This window comes from Pelmatolapia mariae, linkage group LG14, assembly GCF_036321145.2.
Source record: "Pelmatolapia mariae isolate MD_Pm_ZW linkage group LG14, Pm_UMD_F_2, whole genome shotgun sequence".
Lineage (NCBI taxonomy): Eukaryota > Metazoa > Chordata > Actinopteri > Cichliformes > Cichlidae > Pelmatolapia > Pelmatolapia mariae.
Window position 1 is genome coordinate 31,049,762 of NC_086239.1, and position 17,986 is coordinate 31,067,747.

The window sequence follows — 17,986 nt, forward strand, 5'->3', positions numbered from 1 at the left end:
TTGTTTTTTGTTTGGTTTATTTTGTCTTTGTCAGACTGACAATCCACATGGATGATGAGCTTCGACTCATAGCACAGAATTCCTTGCAAAGTCTGCTGCTGGATTTCTCCGACTGGCGTGATGACGTCCTGTTTGGATTTACCAACTTCCTGTTGCGTGAGGTCCAAGACACCCACCAGGGACTGTTAGATACATCCCTTAAATTACTGCTGCAGCTCCTCACTCAGTGGAAACTCACCCTGGCTGCACCAGGAAAGACATCTGACACCTCTAAAATGCACACTGCTGAGGTATACACAGTTGTCTTTTACTAACTGCCCATTTTAGAAATAGAAATAAACTAATTTAGTATTGTGATATTACTACTGGGTAATCAGCTTTTCTTTATTTTATCACAGCTGCTGCAGACCAGCTCAAGTCTCAAGACGCCTTCAGAACGAGGTCCACACTCCACTGTGCTGCATGCTGTGGAGGGACTAGCAGTCGTCCTGCTCTGCTCCTGCCAGCTGAGCACCCGCAGACTCGCCATTGCTATCCTAAAAGAGATACGCAGTCTGTTCGTGACTATCGGACAGTGTGAGGTAAAACACAGAAGGAACGCTGAGGAGACATAATATAAGAAAGATATTTTATGTACAGGTTAAAAATGTATGCTTTGCCAACTATAGGATGATGATAAACCAATGATAGAGATCATGGATCAGCTCAGCCCCGGTATATTGGATAGCTTTGTCAACGCTGCAGTCTCTGACACAGTAAGTTGTTTGTACCTCCAGTTTGTGGCTCCGCTCCAAAGTAAACCTCGAGATGTTTCTGTTTATTTGCTTCGTGTTTCATTTTCCTAATATTTGTCTTTCGTCACTGTGTTCGTTTCACATGGCTCGACTTACAGAGATGAGTTTTCAGGGACAACCTCAAGCTGTATGGAGAAGATGATAGGATCTGTGAACTTAAAGCTCCAGCAACACTGGCAGTATAAAAAAAAACACATTTATTGGCTAACTGTAATGAAAGGACAGTCAGGCAGACCTTTCATGATTGAGGGAATTTTTTCATCATTGGGTAGGGCAAAACTTGGTTGCACTTTTTCAGCTTAATGCTCTGGAACGTACCACCTTCATTTTCCACTGAGCACTCGCCGTAAAACATGTGATCCAGTTCATTCTTGTTGGTGCCTCATTGTCAGATGTGTGAATGTATATAATTGGTTGTTTAGTATTTTTTCTACTCTTACCCAGGCGACTTGAAAATTTTATGATGACCCCGATGAAAGCCACAAACCAAACACGAACAATTAAGCAGTTCTTTCTACTGGAAGTGTTGGTGGAGCTTTAGCTTCTATCTGACTGACATAAAAATATAAAAACAAGATTTTTAACCCCATGTAAAATCTGGTTTAGAAAATAATCTTCTAAGTAAGCAGAAAACAGAAGCCAGGTTCATTAATTATCATGTAAAATTAAATAAACAGCTGAGCAGCTTCTGGCCAGCTGTCATTTCAGCTATAAGCATTTTTCTGAGTATAATGAGAGTGGCATGCAACATATGCAACATAAAAAGCTTTTCTAAATATAGTATGTATTTGTCTGGTTGTTCTAATTACTGCCTTATTTACATTGTAATAAATTAGTTTTACACATTGGTCGACAGTCAGAAAGAAGCAGTGCTTTAAGATATATTTCAGGCATGTCCCTGACCTCTGACCCTGCTCTGTCACCTGCTTGTTTACAGGTCACCCTGCCAGCTGGTCACCACGTGGACCTGCAGTGGCTCGTGGAGTGGAATGCATTGCTTGTCAACAGTCATTATGATATTAGGAGCCCCTCACATGTGTGGATCTTTGCTCAGTCTGTCAAGGACCCCTGGGTGCTGTACATATACAGCCTCCTCCGACAGGACAACCTTCCAAAGCACTGCCCCACAGCTCTCAGCTATGCCTGGCCTTATGCCTTCACTCGGATGCAGATGCTCATGCCCCTGGTAGACCCAAAGTAAGTGCCCTTTCAGACTACAGTGTGGTCAGGAGGAAACACTTCTGTATTTTTATTTTCTGCACATCCCTATTTAGTCTTCCCTTTTCTGTTTTTGCCACCATATTCCAGTTCTTCATTGAGCTTAAAGTCAAAATTCCCCACTGAAAGAAGGTGAGATTATAAAGGATCTAATAATATTTCCTTTTCCTTACTAGTAATCCAGTGTACGCAAAGAAGACCAGTACCTCTGGCAGTGGGGATAACTATATAACCCTATGGAGAAACTACCTGATCCTTTGCTTTGGAGTGGCCAAGCCCAGTATCATGAGCCCCAGCCATCTGAGAGCATCGACACCTGAGATCACAGCTCCTACACCTGACAGCAGTGTCAACCTCGATAACAAGGTACTTGCCTCCCTGTCCTCTGGCCTTATTAATTCCCTCTGTGCTTTGTCTCTCCAGGATCAGGTGTTCATACTGAGCTTGTTGACTTTAAAACTCAAAGCATCAAATTACAGCAGCTATTTCACATGAATAGAGCATGAAGTCAATGTGTTCTTAAGTGTACAGACACTTATATCAATGCAGCTCTAAGTAATTAGTGGTCGTGGCAGATTTTATGTGTCTGACTGAGCAGTCGATGTTTGATATTTCAGGTTATCGGGAGCCCATCTGTGGCTTGGCTTCTGAAGCAGTTGGTTCCACTGATGAGGGCAGAGAGCATCGAGTTGACAGAGTCATTAGTTCTGGGCTTTGGTCGCACCAATTTTCTTGTGTTCAGGTATATCAAAGATCTAGATATTAGGTGCTGAACATTTACTGCTTAACTAAGCAAACAAACTTTCTTTTTCCTGTGATGCTTTTTTTTGTCATTTTTTTCATGGATTAAATATTGCCACAAAACATCTTCAGTTCTGTTTTGTCTTTTTTTTATTAACCTGTGAAAAACTGAGAGTGCAATCTAATATTTTTTCCATAATTAAAGGCAGTGCATTTGTGTGGCTTTTAAAGTGCAGATGAGCAGAGGATTAGAGTTGAATAATACTTTGATGCCTCACATAGCTGCTTCTAAATTGTTTCCTAGAGGTCAGATTTAATAGCTTTTTTTTAATTGTTTTTGAAAAATGTCAAGCTGCAATTTAATTTTTGCTACTGAACTTCATTTTGTATTTTACATTTATATCACGAGTTTATGTTTTCACTGCACACAGAGAGCTTGTGGAGGAGCTGCATCCCCTTATGAAAGAGGCATTAGAGAGAAGACCTGAGGTATATATGACTCAATTAATAATATATGCAAAATATGCACAATCAGAGAGAATTTATAGCTATATTAGACTATATTGTAGCATTTGCTAAAGAGTTCATATAGTTTAGAACATTTTATTTTTACAGACAATCTGGTTGTAAAGATGTTCTAATTATGTTTTACAGAACAAGAAGCGGCGTGAACGACGAGACCTGCTGAGGCTTCAGCTGCTGAGGATATTTGAGCTCCTGGCTGATGCTGGTGTCATCAGTGATAGGTTAGTGTGATAGTATCAGTTGACACTGTTAGCCCAAAAAAAGACTGAATCGCAAAAAGGTGCTTAATTACAGAGAAGGCTTCCCCAGTTTCATGCAAGTTAGTTTTTGATACAAATAATTGCCATTAGTGCTACAGTTTATAGGTATTTAAACAGAAGTGAAGATGTCATTATTGCATAATATTTTCTTGGTGATGTCTCTGAACCGGGCGTCTCTGTGGGGTTTTTTTTCATGCCACAGTACAAATGGAGCATTGGAACGTGACACACTTGCCCTGGGGGCTCTCTTCCTGGAATATGTGGATCTGACCCGGATGCTTCTGGAAGCTGAGAATGATAAAGATTCAGAGATCCTTAAGGACATCCGAGCTCACTTCAGTGCCATGGTGGCCAACCTCATCCAATGCGTACCAGGTACTACTGCAACTAGCTTAAATTTAAAGTCCTTTCTTGTCAGACAAGTCCCTGCTCTATAGGTCAGACTGATAAATTACTTAGCAGAGAATGTGAAAGTTCTGTATTCCTTTTTATGAGTGCCTGGTGCAATCCATCTGTCCATTTGCGAATAGTGAATTGTATAATAGGTTTCCATTAGGCTGCCGTTAGAACACTGCATGAAAGACCAGAGTCTTGACATTGATCTTGATTTGGATGTAGCCCAAGGGGAGTGGATCCAAGAATAGTTCTACTTAAAGACAGTGCAGGAAAGGGCAGGTGATGACTCATGAGTTGCCAAGCATTCACAAGTCCCCACTGAATGGCTAATAGTCTGTCAGGGGACATCAAGAACCTATTATCAGATTGGGGAAATGCACTTTTATTTAGTTGTGATGGGCTTAAGATGCCGGGATAATTTTTGCTGGCTCTAGACTTTTTTAATAAGCAAACCTATAACAAGCTCTTTCATCCCCTCCACCCCCACCTCCAACCCAGTGCACCACAGACGCTTCCTGTTTCCACAGCAGAGCCTGCGGCATCACCTCTTCATCCTCTTCAGCCAGTGGGCTGGGCCTTTCAGCATCATGTTCACTCCTCTGGATCGCTACAGCGACAGAAATCATCAGATCACAAGATATCAGTATTGTGCCCTAAAGGTAATCATAATTAGACTCTAAGTAAATGACTAAGTCACAAATTCAGAATAAGTAAGAAGAATCTGATTGTTTAGTATTCAGCTGTGTTGAGTGACCACATTGGGATTAAATGTTATGTCACATTTCAAGAAAAATAGAAAGAGTTGTTGGTGGAACAGTGGCAGAGTGAATAGGGTTGTCTTGTCTTGGTTGTTTAAACCATTAACATGTGAGCATTCTTGGCTGATGTTCTTACAGGCTATGTCTGCTGTGCTGTGCTGTGGGCCTGTGTTTGATAACGTTGGCCTCTCTCCAGACGGATACCTCTACAAGTGGCTGGATAATATACTAGCCTGCCAGGATCAGCGGGTCTGTAGCCAATACTTTACCACTGTGGTGCATTTAAACAAGGAGCTGACCCAGGAAGCCCCTCGGATAGCTTTCTGAAGCTTGCTTTATAAAAAGCCAGCACTAGTGCTTGCCAACTGCTCAGCATTATCTTGCTGGAGAAGGGCAGTTTTCTTTCAGGATAAACTGATTTTGACTTTATTCCCATTTATGATACAAGATAAAGCACCTGCATGTTTATTTTAGATATTCTTCCTTAGCACAATTTATTATGCGGTTTGAGGAGTTGCATTAACTGGTCATTTATCAACTTCATTGTAGAGCTCCTAGAACCATGCTACACTGAGACCTTAAATCATTTACTGATCACTGATACAAAGTGGGGAGTACAGGGGAGGGGAAAAAAGAAGAATTTCAATTTTAAAAAGTCTGTGCTGGTGTTTGCTCCTGGCTCAGGTCCATCAGCTTGGCTGTGAAGTTGTCATCTTGTTGCTGGAACTCAATGTTGACCAGGTCAACCTATTCAACTGGGCTGTGGATCGTTGCTACACAGGCTCAAAGCAGGTCGCCTCGGGGTGCTTCAAAGCCATCGCTACAGTCTGTGGCAGCAGGTACAAAAGCTCAGATGAATTTTGCATTTTCAGTGATTTTTTTATTGGGACTTCATTAGTTTGTCTGTATAGGTTTTTGAAGTGCATTTACTTTGGCTAATTTGGACTGACATTGAATTCTCTCATTTAGTATTACGGTCCATTTTAGTAAGTAAATTAGCCAAAGTCTCAAACTAACAACTCACTATTGCACTGAAATTCTTCACTTGCTTTATCTCAGAAATTGAAACATGCATGAAATGATGTATTTGATATCACTGTGTTGTTCATACAACATTATTGTCAGAGTTGCTCCAGGACTATCGTTCATCTTTATCTTCTTCTTTATCTTCTTCTGCTACAGTCTAAACACTTAAACTACTCAATTAAGTATAGAGAAAGGATTATAGTATAGGTGAAAAATAGGCTATTTCACAAACAGCATATGTTTGTACGTTTTTTTTGGCAATACTAACGCTTGTTTACTGCATAACACACCCATTTTGCATATGTTCTGAAACAATTATATTATTTTTACAGAGTTTTAAAGGGCATATGTGGTTGTTTGTTAAGTATTAAGTATTTCCTATTTTTCCAGTTGAGTAAAACAATGTGCTTAGTAAGTTGCATTGCTAGAACAGCAATAATTACATTTTAGGAACAACACCATAATGTGGATGTTAAATCTTGCAACATGAGTCTCTTACTTTGATAACACTGAATAAGTGATTCATACTCATTTTTCTCTGTTTCTTCACAAGCAAAACCTACCCAAGTGACATAGTAACACTGCTAAATCTGGTGCTCTTCAAGGCGTCAGACACCAACAGAGAAATCTATGAGATTTCAATGCAGCTAATGCAGGTGAGAAACCTCAGTTTGCCGAGCTCTTTTATGCAGTTTTCTGTGGTTCCAGCTTAAAGGACACATTCTCCCTCTTCCATTTAACAGATTCTTGAAGCTAAGTTGTTTGCATACTCTAAGAAGATTGCAGAGCAGAAGCCAAACAGTATCCTCTATGGCACACATGGTCCACTGCCACCTTTGTACAGTGTTTCCCTACCTCAGCTCTCCAGCCAGCTGGCAAAGATGTACCCTGAGCTCACACTTTCTCTATTCTCAGGTAGATGTTGATGCTTGTAATAGTAATGTAGTTTACTGTAGTTCAGCTTTTCACAGGCTTGTCATCTTCTCTCGGTTTCTTTCTAAATACTACTGGCTCATCCCCCAGAGAAGCAGACCTCTTTTTATGGACACTTCTGCTAACCACAGACACACAGAGAGCCCAACTTGACTTAGGGACAAGCCCTGTTTAAGTTTAATGCATATGCGGATCAGGATCAAACTGCCAATTATGGTGAAACTGAATGTACAGCATGTGTTTCAGTTTCTTATAAAATGAAAAAACCACAGTGACCACTGTATTGCCTTCCTTCTGCTTGTTCCAGAGGTTAGCCAGAGGTTCCCCACCACTCATACCAATGGGAGGCAGATCATGCTAACCTACCTCCTGCCCTGGCTTGGTAACATAGAGCTGGTTGATAGCGGCCTGCTGCTCCCAATGTTCTCACCATGCTCCTCAAGTTACAACTCTTCTAGCCAATTAACCAGCGCAGGTTCATCGCACCCACTAAAAGGCACTGGCTGGGGCTCCCTACAAGCTACATCTATGGTTCTCAATAATCTCATGTTTATGACCGCCAAGGTAACCACATGCTTGGGAAATATGATTTTATCTAAAGAGGCGTAGGTAATCTGAGATAAACGTAGTTAACATGGAATATGTTCTTTTTTTAACCCCCTACCTTCCCAGTATGGTGATGATCTACCTGGACCAGAAATGGAAAATGCCTGGAATGCTTTAGTCAGCAATGACAAATGGAGCAACAATCTGAGAACCACACTGCAGTTTCTCATCAGCTTGTGTGGTGTCAGCAGTGACACTGCCCTTCTCCCATATGTAAGATATCAAACCCTGTTTGTAATGTTATGTAGCTTTCTTTTTTTGGTTTTTGTATCCTTACAGTTTCTCACAGAAATGTGTTGGTGTATTTATTCAGATCAAGAAGGTGGTGATCTATCTGTGCCGAAACAACACAATCCAAACCATGGAGGAACTGATATTTGAGTTACAGCAGACTGATCCTGTGAATCCTGTGGTGCAACACTGTGATAGCCCTCCTTTTTATCGATTTACAGCCACAAGCAAGGCTTCTGCAGCTGCTTCAGGTACATCTTTTAAAAAAGCTTGTGTGTATATATATATATATATATATATATACATATACATATATATTTTTTGTTTTTTGTAAACCATCATTAAAATTCCCTTCTGGGAAAGATCCAAATTGTGCATGTGAAGCAGTGTTGGAGTTTAGCCTCACTTGATTTCTGATTAATTTCTAGGCACCACATCAAGCAGCAATACTGTTGTTGCAGGCCAAGAAAGCTTCACTGATACAGATGACACCAAGACTTTAAAGGAGAATGAGGAGAGGTGCAGTGGGCAAAAATGTCTTTAATTGTGTGATTGATTTGACACAGTGTTATCAACACCCTACCCTATTATCAAAAAATCTTTTTCTGTGACTTCAGGCTTACTCATATAATACGAGCACATAATCGTCTGGAATCACGCTACAGCAACAGCTCGGGAGGATCTTATGATGAAGATAAGAGTGAGTATTTTTCTGTACCAAGCACCTGAGAAAAAAAATGTGGTTGTAATGGTTTTGAAGAGTATAGAATATACAGCCTGGTTGGAGGGTACATTGGTAATCAGCCATGTGCCAGTGATAATTTATGAGCAGTGCAAAGTGGCCTGGGGCTTTTTAAGAGACTCTGTGAGAATTGGCACTAAAATACAAGGAGTTGAGCCTAGGGCCCCGACACTGCTGCTAGTGACCCAAAAACAGCTTTGTTAAACCCTCTTAGCCTGAAATGGTTCTGGAGAGAAATGTGGCTAAACATAATCTGACGATTATTAAAAGAATTCTGGAAATTAGTTATGACAACTATATTTCAAAACTGAAGTTCTTTTTTGTGTATTTACATCATGGGTTTATTATCTAATGTTTTGCTAGTGTGAACAATGGGCTCTTAAACCATACAGGTGAACCTTTGCCACCCTATGCTGACTGGTTTGTGGCTGTTATTGAGACCAACCAGCCCCACCCTCTGCCCATGCCTCTGACTGGAGGATGTTGGGCTCCACTAGTGGACTTTTTACCAGAGACCATCACTCCCAGGGGACCACTGCACAGGTTAGCTGCTATAACCTGCTATGTTGCTTCTAAATGAATTTACTGTAATAGTATTTATCTGTATCCACCATACTACAGTTTTCATTTAAATCTATCTTAAGAAATTGATTTTCTTAGGATATAAAATGGTGTTTCACTCAGAGGGTTAATAGTGTGAATGTTTGCTTATTATAGGTGTAACATAGCGGTCATCTTCATGACAGAGATGGTCGTGGACCACAGTGTGACCGAGGATTGGACCATGCACCTGCCTTTGCTGCTACATTCACTGTTTTTGGGTAAATTCACTGTACTATCAGTCTTCTCTTTAACAGCTGTAGTATAATGATTACATATCTAATGATGCACTGTAGAGTTGAGTGAAAACTGCAGCTCAGAGAGAATCCCTAATGTTCTCTCTGTAATATTGTAATATTGTAATATTGTAATATTGTACTGTGCTACTTCATGCCAGATGACCACAAGGAGTAGCTGAAATTTAAATTGAATCGACTAGACTTATTATACTTAAATAGACTTATTTGTCTAATTATGTTGTTTTTATTCAAGGCATGGATCACTTTCGTCCAGAGGTGTTTGAACACAGTAAACGACTTCTCCTCCACCTGCTCATCGCATTGTCATGCGACAACAACTTCCAGACTATTGCAGCGGTCTTATTGCAGACACGTGAGATCAATGGTACCAAAACCCTCACCTGCAAACCAAACATTCAGATGGAGTACTTGCCTTCAGGTAAGCATCTGCCCTTTTCAAGTATAAATACATTCACTTTTCACTGAATGGTTAAAGTAGACCTAGATGAGGTTGACTGAGCAGCTGGCCCTTTGACATGCGGATCTTGTCTTTGGCTAATATAAACTTGAACATCAGGAAGGAATGGCTAGCATTCCTTTTAGACAATAGATAAGGTTCTTATCTTGAGAGAAAATATTTGGATGCTGTGCCAAAAGCAATATGGAGTCCAGAGCACATCAAAGGTCTTGATTAAAGCATTCCATTCTGCTATTTTTATCCACTTTCCCAAATTGGGGCCATCTGCTAAAGCTTGCATGGCTGGCTTTAGCTCCTCTCTTAGCTGATAAAATGTTTTGCAAATGTCTTCACATTTTGAAAGTATTTGTTGTCCATTTGACCATATGAAAAAAGAAAATGTATATCCAATAAAAATGTATTTTATTAGCAATAAAAAAATGCTATAACAATAGTTTAAAAGCAAAAGTAAACATGCTTTATACAACTTTCTCTTACATGCGTGTTATGTTCATGTGTAATATGTGGTTTCTTACACAAAGGTTTGGTTTTTTGTTTATAACAAAAGAGTGGTTAGCTTTGCAGCAATAATAATAGTAACTACTGGATCTACATCCCTGAAAATGTTTTAGCACAAGTCATGCTGCTCACTACAGCATCTCTTCTTCTTGCACTGGCTAAATCCATCTGTAGCTTAAAGTTGCAGTTAGGTATATGAAATCAAACATTCATAAAATATATACCACTGTAACTTGTTTGTAATCACACACCTGTTCCTGCGATGTGTTCAGGAGGTTTTGACTTCCTGCGGGAGTGTCAGGCATCTCCCGGGCCAGACTCGGGTTTGAGTTCTTCGTCTACGTCATCCAGTTTAAGTTTGGGGGGCAGCAGCAGCAACCTGCCGGAGATTTCACAGGAGGTGGAAGAGCTGGTGGCCTCCAATAAAGTGAATGACAAAACTAACAAGCTAATTGAGTTTTTAACCACAAGGTATGGACACAGAGTTGTAATTCTTCCGTTAGAGTCACTTAGCAAATGCATGAGTTTTTAGACTGTAGTTTTGCAAACAGAAAAAAATGTATGGCTGCATGTATTAAAATATTGCTAGTTATGGGCTTGATATGGTGATAAACTTCTTATATTTCTGGTTTTTGGTTCCCACCTAGTGGTGCTGCTGGATAATGCAATTTCTTATAAGCATAGCTTAGATCTGAGATTTAAATATGACTGGCATTTCCCACGATTAATTGAACACACTGTAAATTTAAATTAAAACTGTCATCTTACAAAACTAATTAAAAAAATATTTAGGATTGTATTAATTGACAGGCACCTTATGCTGGACTTGGCACTGTTAATTTGAATGATTCAGAATATAGTTTGTTTTCAGTAACTAAAAGTGATTGTTTTATAGAGCATATGGACCGCTGTGGTGCCATGAAGACATTTCACCAAAGAACCAAATTTCAAAAAGCACTGGGCAGCTGACAAATTTTCTGCGATATGTGGTATCTGTGTTCAAAGAGTCCAAGTCAGGTAATTCTGTATGCCTGTAACAGTAATTCTTTCATTTTCTTTAATTTGATTATCTCTTAAACATTATGCGTAACTGAATGACTTTCATTTACACATTTCTGTCTATGTCTTTGTCAGATTTCCATCTGGAACAGCAGCTTAGCGACATAGCGCTGCAGACAGCCTTGTGTAGCTCATCGCGTCACTACGCTGGCCGCTCCTTTCAGGTGTTTCGAGCCCTTCGCCAGCCAATATCTGCCCACGCTGTGTCTGACCTTCTCTCAAGGCTGGTGGAAGTCATCGGTGAACACGGAGAAGAAGTGCAGGTCAGAGCGCTGTGTGTATACTTGAATGGTGCCAGTTTTTATGTGGAGATTTCTTGTTTGCCTCATTTATGGTATTAAATGTTGGTCATCAGTGTAGAAAATTATAATTGTATTATAAAAATACACTCTAAAAATCCATGTGTGTCTTTTTTTTCTGCCAGGGCTATGTGATGGAAATATTACTCACGCTGGAGTCAGTGGTGGATAACTTGGCTGAGTGTCTCAAAAACAGTGATCTCATGGCTATTTTGACAAGGTTTGTGTCTCCTCTACATGAATTTATGTTCAAAGATGGTATTTCTGCCCAAATATGTAGTGACTTTAAATTATTTCCCCATGCTATCATTACAGAGCCTCGTCCCCAGAATTCCTCACCAGTTTCAAGCTGCTATCTAACAGGAAGAGCACAGGGCAGCTCAATCTTAGGAGAGAAGAAAGGAGCAGACATCAAAGGAGCTCCTCTGTTCCCAAGAAGTTTGGAGAGGTAGACCGGTGGTCTGATCCACCACGCAGTGCCACACTGGACCGTATCCAAGCCTCTGAACAGCAAGCTCTGTTAGCTAAGGTTCGCAGCTCATCCTCATCTAGAGACAGTGTGACTGACCCGACAAGCATCAACCACCCCAGCAACCTGCTAGCCACCATCTTCTGGGTGGCAGTGTCACTGATGGAGTCAGACTTTGAGTTTGAGTATCAGATGTCTTTAAGACTGTTGAATAAGCTGCTGGCCAACATGTCACTGGACAAACAGGAAAACAGAGAGAAGCTGGAGAAACTGCATAATCAGCTAAAATGGAGCACCTTCACTGGGCTGCAGCAGCTCCTTTTAAAGGGTTTCACCTCCATGTCTACAACCGATCTCACGCTTCATCTCTTATGCCAACTGACTCCTGTGTCGCGAGTGCCTGTTGTGGACACGTCACAAGCCATAGGTATAATGTAGGAATCAATAAATAAGTGGTTTTAAAAGTAAACAGTGGACAGATAAACCTTACATTTATATATTTATATTTTTTGTACTTGTATAAAGACACATACTTTGTGACTTTTTTTCCAAAATTGTATATTAATGTCATTTGTTTTGTTTTTGGGTTTGTTTGTTTTTTTTGTCTATTAGGTTTTCCTTTGAATGTTCTCTGCCTGCTCCCTCATCTGGTGCAGAACTTTGATGGCCCCACACAGTTCTGTCAGGAGGTTGCTGAGAGGATAGCACAGGTTTGCCATTTTTATCCCTCTTTTCATTTCACTAATTTCACATCTTAAACTAACACACCTTTGTGTGTGTAGGTATGCCTTGAGGAGAACAATGCCAAGCTTTCCAACCTTGCTCATGTCATGGCTCTGTACAAAACACACTCCTACACACGAGACTGCTTCTCTTGGGTCAATGTGGTGTGTCGATATCTTCACGAAGCTTTCTCGGATATCACCCTGAGTCTGGTCACTTATATGGCAGAGGTGTGTACAGCTGAAAGGTGCTAAGTCACAATTACAGTGTGTTAAAAGTACTATGTAAATTGAGTTTTCTCTTTTCTTTTCTTTTGTTGTTGTAATAGCTGTTGGAGAAAGGTCTCCCAAGTATGCAGCAGACCCTTTTGCAAATTATCTACAGCCTCCTGAGCCACATGGACTTGAGTGTAATTCAAGCCAAACCCTTCAACATAGAGGTGCTCAAGACAATAGAGAAATTTGTCCAGGTGAGTTAAAATATTAACAAAACTATTGGTCCTTTTTTATCGGGAATGTATTAGTTTGAATATGCAGTGACTTTATGTGCCATCGAACATATCTTAAAAATAGAATAAGTTGACAGTTTTGTAGAAACTCACTAACATATACTTTGCATGCGCATGTGCTCAGTTCAAATCTTTAGCTGAGAGCTCTGCGTAAGACTCTTGTATTCCTTGCTCTTTTTCTTAGTACTCATGTGAAAAAAAGGAAAAAGCTGTCTTATGTCAGCGCTGTAAATGTGTGGACACACCCAATCTATAAACAGTCTGCTGTTCTGCTATGGGCCAGGCCTCTGCTTATTCTCATATGGCATCCATTTCCCTTTAGTACCTCTGTAACTATAAATAAAACTACATGAAAACTGTGTTTTTACATCTTGTGTTGCTCTTTGTCTGCACATACAGGTGAAGTTGTGTGTGTTTCTGTTTTTGCTGTAGACTGTTCATTGGAGAGAAGCACAGAATATACTCAAGCTGGTGGTTTCTCGATCGGCCAGTTTGGCACAGCCTTCATTTCCACAAAGTGACCTCTCCTATGAGGACATCAGCCGTGTCTGGGACCGCTCTTCCAAGGCCTTGCCTGGGAAAACGCTGGATTTCCACTTTGACATATCTCAGGTTAGAGGCCATTTCTCTGACTTTCTTTTCACTGTGTGAAAGTCCTTGTTGTTCTCGTGAAAAGAAAGGTTAATCCTTGAAATGTATGCTCGCCCCTGTATATTTCCCTGTATTTTCCAGGGTGTGGTACTTGTTGAGGTTGTGTGGAATCTTTTAAAGGTCTTTGGAAAGGAAACATTTCTTCCCCTTCCTTAATGGTGATATTTCTTTTCGACCAAACCCTGTGAGATTAGCTTGAAAGCGTGAAAGGTAAACACAATTAGTCAAGCAGTGCTGAGCTGGAAAGCGATGTAAAAGATACAAGCAGAGCGGCGTATGTGTGGGAACCGAACAGGGAGCTGTTTGTGTAGTTCATGAATGGCAGGAAATGATGTCAGCTTTTTGCTGCCGTCTTTGTATGTGAGTCAGGGAGTTGTAGTGAGCAGCCAACAGGGTGGCTTTAAACTTTAGACATACTGGGCACACCAGTGATAGTTGTTATGATATTCAGACATTTTAAGATTGAGTATAAAACCGAGGAAGTTGATGTGTTTGTTTTGGGTTTTTTTCTTGAATGTCAAGTGGAATAAAAGCTGTGACCACTTGTAAAAAAGCAATCAGCCTATCTTGACGTATTGATTGCTTTACAGTCATTTTGGAACTGTGAGCCTAGACGAAGCGGGAGCTGTCAAGGAGCATGAGTAATGGATTGACTAAGCAGAGAAAGACTTTCTCTTCTTCCTGCTATTGCTCATTTTAATTTTGTCCTCACAATTGTTTGTTTGTGTCCATTCTTTCAGACGCCAGTGATTGGTCGTCGTTTTGATGATCTCCGACGCACTCCAGGCCAGGATGTGAAGAGCATGACGACAGCAGTGACTCACAGCACCTCCTCTACCTCCTCTGGATCCACTTTAAACAACGTGTTGGTGCCAGTCAGCTGGAAAAGGCCTCAATCTTCTCAGGTGAAAACTTATTCCCAAGGGGTCAGAGTGTAAAACTGTTAGGATTTGACAAATGAAGACATTGCATGTAATTGTATTTCATTATGCAAGACAAGCACAGCGCAGGATGTATTTGATGCATATGCTGTGTTTGAGACGTCTTCATCCTGTTTATTCCCAAAATTTAAATCCCATTGTATATCCAAATAAGGGAAAATGCATGTTGATGCCAGGCAAATATGAGACTGAATTTGAAAATGGTAAGATACTCAAACAGATGCAAAAGTCAAATGTTCACAAAAAACTATAATGTGAATCAAATTAAGGGGATTTATTCACAATATTTGCGTGTTCTCTTTCCTTCTGCAGAAAAGAACACGGGAAAAACTGGTGAATGTGTTGTCTCTGCTGGGACAAGAAGTGGGGCTCACAAAAAATCCTTCAGTAAGATATACTTTATATTGTCCGTTGGGAAATTCAGCACTCTGAACTTAACCTTAAAATCGTTTTTTTAATCATGGATTTTTTTTTAAATAACAATTTTGCCTTTTTTTGTTTTTCTTTGTTCGTTGCTCGGTATAGGTGATCTTCTCAAGTTGTGGGGAGCTGGATCTTATGGAGCACCAGCCTAGCCAGGTATCCTCTGATGACGGGACTCGGGAACCAGAAAACACAGATGACACCACCTCAGAGCAGCAGTTCAGAGTCTTTAGAGACTTTGACTTCCTGGATGTTGAGCTTGAGGATGGAGAGGTGAGTCATGGGACTCTTGGTAGAATAATTACTTATACTTTAGATGTTAAAGCAGATGTAAAACAAGAGCAGTAACAAAACCGTATAAAGACTGTAATGAGAATTTTCCGCTGAGGAGCAGTACTGTGTTGGGTCAAGTCTGCCTGCTCTGTGTAACGGGGTTTCTTTTTCTGTGTTTTTTTTCTATCTGTGCTATCTAGGAGCTACAGGTAAGTTTAGTTGTGTTACATTTTTATTTGCTGTGTTCTATGAATGACAATTTGCTTGTGCAAATATTTTAGTCAACTGATGGCAAAGAGTGGAAAGTGTGCATGCATGCTGTGTTAGTTACAAAACTGATTCTGCAATGTCCCTGTATTAGAGAGTAGAGTATTGGAAACACAGGATGTTATTCTTAGTTCTCTCACCAGGCTTATCATCATGGTCTAGTAGTTGCTATTGAAATATAGGGCATCTTAAAGCCTGTTTTACCACATTTACCAGTACTTGATCTAACACTGGCACTCAGCCTAAGTGGTTATGTGACTGTGGTTATCAACTCAATAGCTCAACCCAGGGTTTTCCAGTCTAGCTACAAGTGTGTTCACACGAAAGGGATGGTGTTGGCAGCATCTGACCAATCAGAAACATTGACAGGTCTACTAGCAAAAGAGCAACTAATCTTACAAGGAAAGACAAAACTGTGATATTAGGAAAATACGGAGAGGTTAATTGCAGAATTCAGGCTGAAACAACAGGCCTGCTGCAGACATACTGGTAATGTGAGTGTGTGTGAAAGGAACCGTGCGCTTTGTACAAACACATTTTAAGTGCTTCAGTCAGTAAGCCCGGAAAAGATTTTTAATATTAAAGTCTTGACTATGTGAAGTCAGGAAGCAAAGCTGGCACTATGTAAGTTGACAGACTTATCAAGCTGTACCATTACGTGACAGAAAAAACTGATGGGTTTTAATAGTTATTCCATTAAATTAATGCTTTGATGTATGTCAGTTTGTACAGTTTAATGTTTTTATTCTTTCAGCTGCAGCCTCAGTGGTGTCCTGCAGTCTGAGATGATATAAAATCTGTCAACCTCCTGTGAAAAGTCAGGGAATATCAATTAATCTATTTTTATTACTGGTGCTCATCAGGGATAAGACTTAGGATGCTCTTTACAAATCTGAGACCATCCAGAGGTCTGAGTGATCTTCAGAGAATTGATCACTTATCTCAAACATAACCTGCAGCACAAGTTAGCATGGGGAGGTACCCCAGTAAGAAGTGAACTGTCTTCATAATACTGAAATCCCAGGGTTAACTCTGCTATTAGCTGAATAAGCTCAGATCCTACTTTGGCGTGCAGGCTTCTGAATTGCTCATTGTTTGCTGATGCATAACTACGTAATAAGTTATCATAATGTTTATTAATATTTTTTATCATATGATTGACATAAAATGAATACATTTAATCATAATTTTCTATAGTTATATGGCTATCTGGTCAACATCATATGATTTTCTAAAGCACGCCACAGTTGTTCATATCATGGAGTGTTGGCTCCATCTAGAGACTCAGTGGAAGAAGTTCTGCTCAGGTTTAACCCTCCATCACACTGAAATCCAAACAGTAAATTACCTTTACTAATTGTAAACATTTAAACTGTATTATTTGCCAAGGATGTAAGAAAAAGCTGTTGTTACTTGTTGAGACTCTGAAATATACTTAGTGTGGTTTTTAGGCTTCACTAACACCATATTTTCAGGAAACTCGACCGAAAAAACCTAAATGATTAATATGGGCAAGAAATGTCAAAGTCAGAGCCTTTACTGTGACAGGTTTTAAACTAATCATAGTTGGATATGCTTGTTTTGTCTGTTGATGTGGAGCTTTGGTGGAACGTGAGAGTTGGCTAGCATCCGTGGAGTCACCTCAGCTTGAAAAATCACTCTGTATTTTTTTAAAAAGACCAAAGCAATTAAAGCCTGTTAATATTTGAATTGTGACCATGTTAAGGAGGGCTTACTGCATTGAGCACCGCTGTTCCTTCCTTTTTTAGCTTTGAAGGGAAAAAAAACTCCCATAAACTGTCCCCTCCCTGAACCAGCACTGCATGGTTGTGTAAATGTTGGTGTGAAGTATGTTTATGAAGTTTGTGTTGGAGAAAAGACTATGCTGTGCTACTTGGTACTCAGTATCTAACAGATGTTTACTGTTGCAGGGAGAGACTATGGACAACTTCAACTGGGGTGTGCGTAGACGCTCTATGGACAGTCTGGACCGAAATGACCTGCAGCCTTTGGAGGAAAGTCAGATGTCCAGCGGCATGCCCAGCCTCAGCAAGCTCGCTCATGAAGATTCAGACGAGTCATCTGAGGAGGATTCCCTCACCACCAGCCGGACACTCTCCCACTCACAGCTTGTAAGTTTATTCATTTGTGTTATAATAATTGAAAATCACAATGAAGGTAAAACCTCAAATAACAGTTAAAACCAACTGTAACAAGCAAAAGGGATTTCAAGGACAAACTCTTTATATCTTAACAATTCAAGAGTTTTTTCTATTGTGCCACTCTCTGTGCCAAGTTGTATAGGATTTAAAAAATGTCTTTCTCTCT

General features: G+C 40.1%; 1 protein-coding gene across 2 annotated transcripts in view; it reads left to right on the plus strand.

Moving 5' to 3' along the window:
* frya (furry homolog a (Drosophila)) overlaps window positions 1-17,986 on the plus strand; it is a 39,805-nt gene that overhangs the window by 16,338 nt on the left and 5,481 nt on the right. For both annotated transcript variants that reach the window (XM_063492961.1, XM_063492962.1), the window contains exons 18-52: window positions 35-290; window positions 399-581; window positions 669-755; window positions 1,732-1,991; window positions 2,189-2,378; window positions 2,630-2,754; window positions 3,185-3,242; window positions 3,408-3,499; window positions 3,741-3,913; window positions 4,433-4,593; window positions 4,831-4,941; window positions 5,377-5,531; window positions 6,272-6,374; window positions 6,462-6,633; window positions 6,959-7,215; window positions 7,324-7,470; window positions 7,571-7,739; window positions 7,917-8,007; window positions 8,106-8,188; window positions 8,623-8,773; window positions 8,948-9,051; window positions 9,323-9,508; window positions 10,318-10,516; window positions 10,941-11,062; window positions 11,180-11,367; window positions 11,529-11,623; window positions 11,719-12,299; window positions 12,485-12,582; window positions 12,655-12,825; window positions 12,924-13,064; window positions 13,536-13,715; window positions 14,495-14,659; window positions 15,008-15,082; window positions 15,221-15,391; window positions 17,590-17,790. In XM_063492961.1, coding sequence (XP_063349031.1) covers window positions 35-290; window positions 399-581; window positions 669-755; window positions 1,732-1,991; window positions 2,189-2,378; window positions 2,630-2,754; window positions 3,185-3,242; window positions 3,408-3,499; window positions 3,741-3,913; window positions 4,433-4,593; window positions 4,831-4,941; window positions 5,377-5,531; window positions 6,272-6,374; window positions 6,462-6,633; window positions 6,959-7,215; window positions 7,324-7,470; window positions 7,571-7,739; window positions 7,917-8,007; window positions 8,106-8,188; window positions 8,623-8,773; window positions 8,948-9,051; window positions 9,323-9,508; window positions 10,318-10,516; window positions 10,941-11,062; window positions 11,180-11,367; window positions 11,529-11,623; window positions 11,719-12,299; window positions 12,485-12,582; window positions 12,655-12,825; window positions 12,924-13,064; window positions 13,536-13,715; window positions 14,495-14,659; window positions 15,008-15,082; window positions 15,221-15,391; window positions 17,590-17,790 — 5,701 coding nt within the window. The remainder of the gene's footprint in view (window positions 1-34; window positions 291-398; window positions 582-668; window positions 756-1,731; window positions 1,992-2,188; window positions 2,379-2,629; window positions 2,755-3,184; window positions 3,243-3,407; window positions 3,500-3,740; window positions 3,914-4,432; window positions 4,594-4,830; window positions 4,942-5,376; window positions 5,532-6,271; window positions 6,375-6,461; window positions 6,634-6,958; window positions 7,216-7,323; window positions 7,471-7,570; window positions 7,740-7,916; window positions 8,008-8,105; window positions 8,189-8,622; window positions 8,774-8,947; window positions 9,052-9,322; window positions 9,509-10,317; window positions 10,517-10,940; window positions 11,063-11,179; window positions 11,368-11,528; window positions 11,624-11,718; window positions 12,300-12,484; window positions 12,583-12,654; window positions 12,826-12,923; window positions 13,065-13,535; window positions 13,716-14,494; window positions 14,660-15,007; window positions 15,083-15,220; window positions 15,392-17,589; window positions 17,791-17,986) is intronic.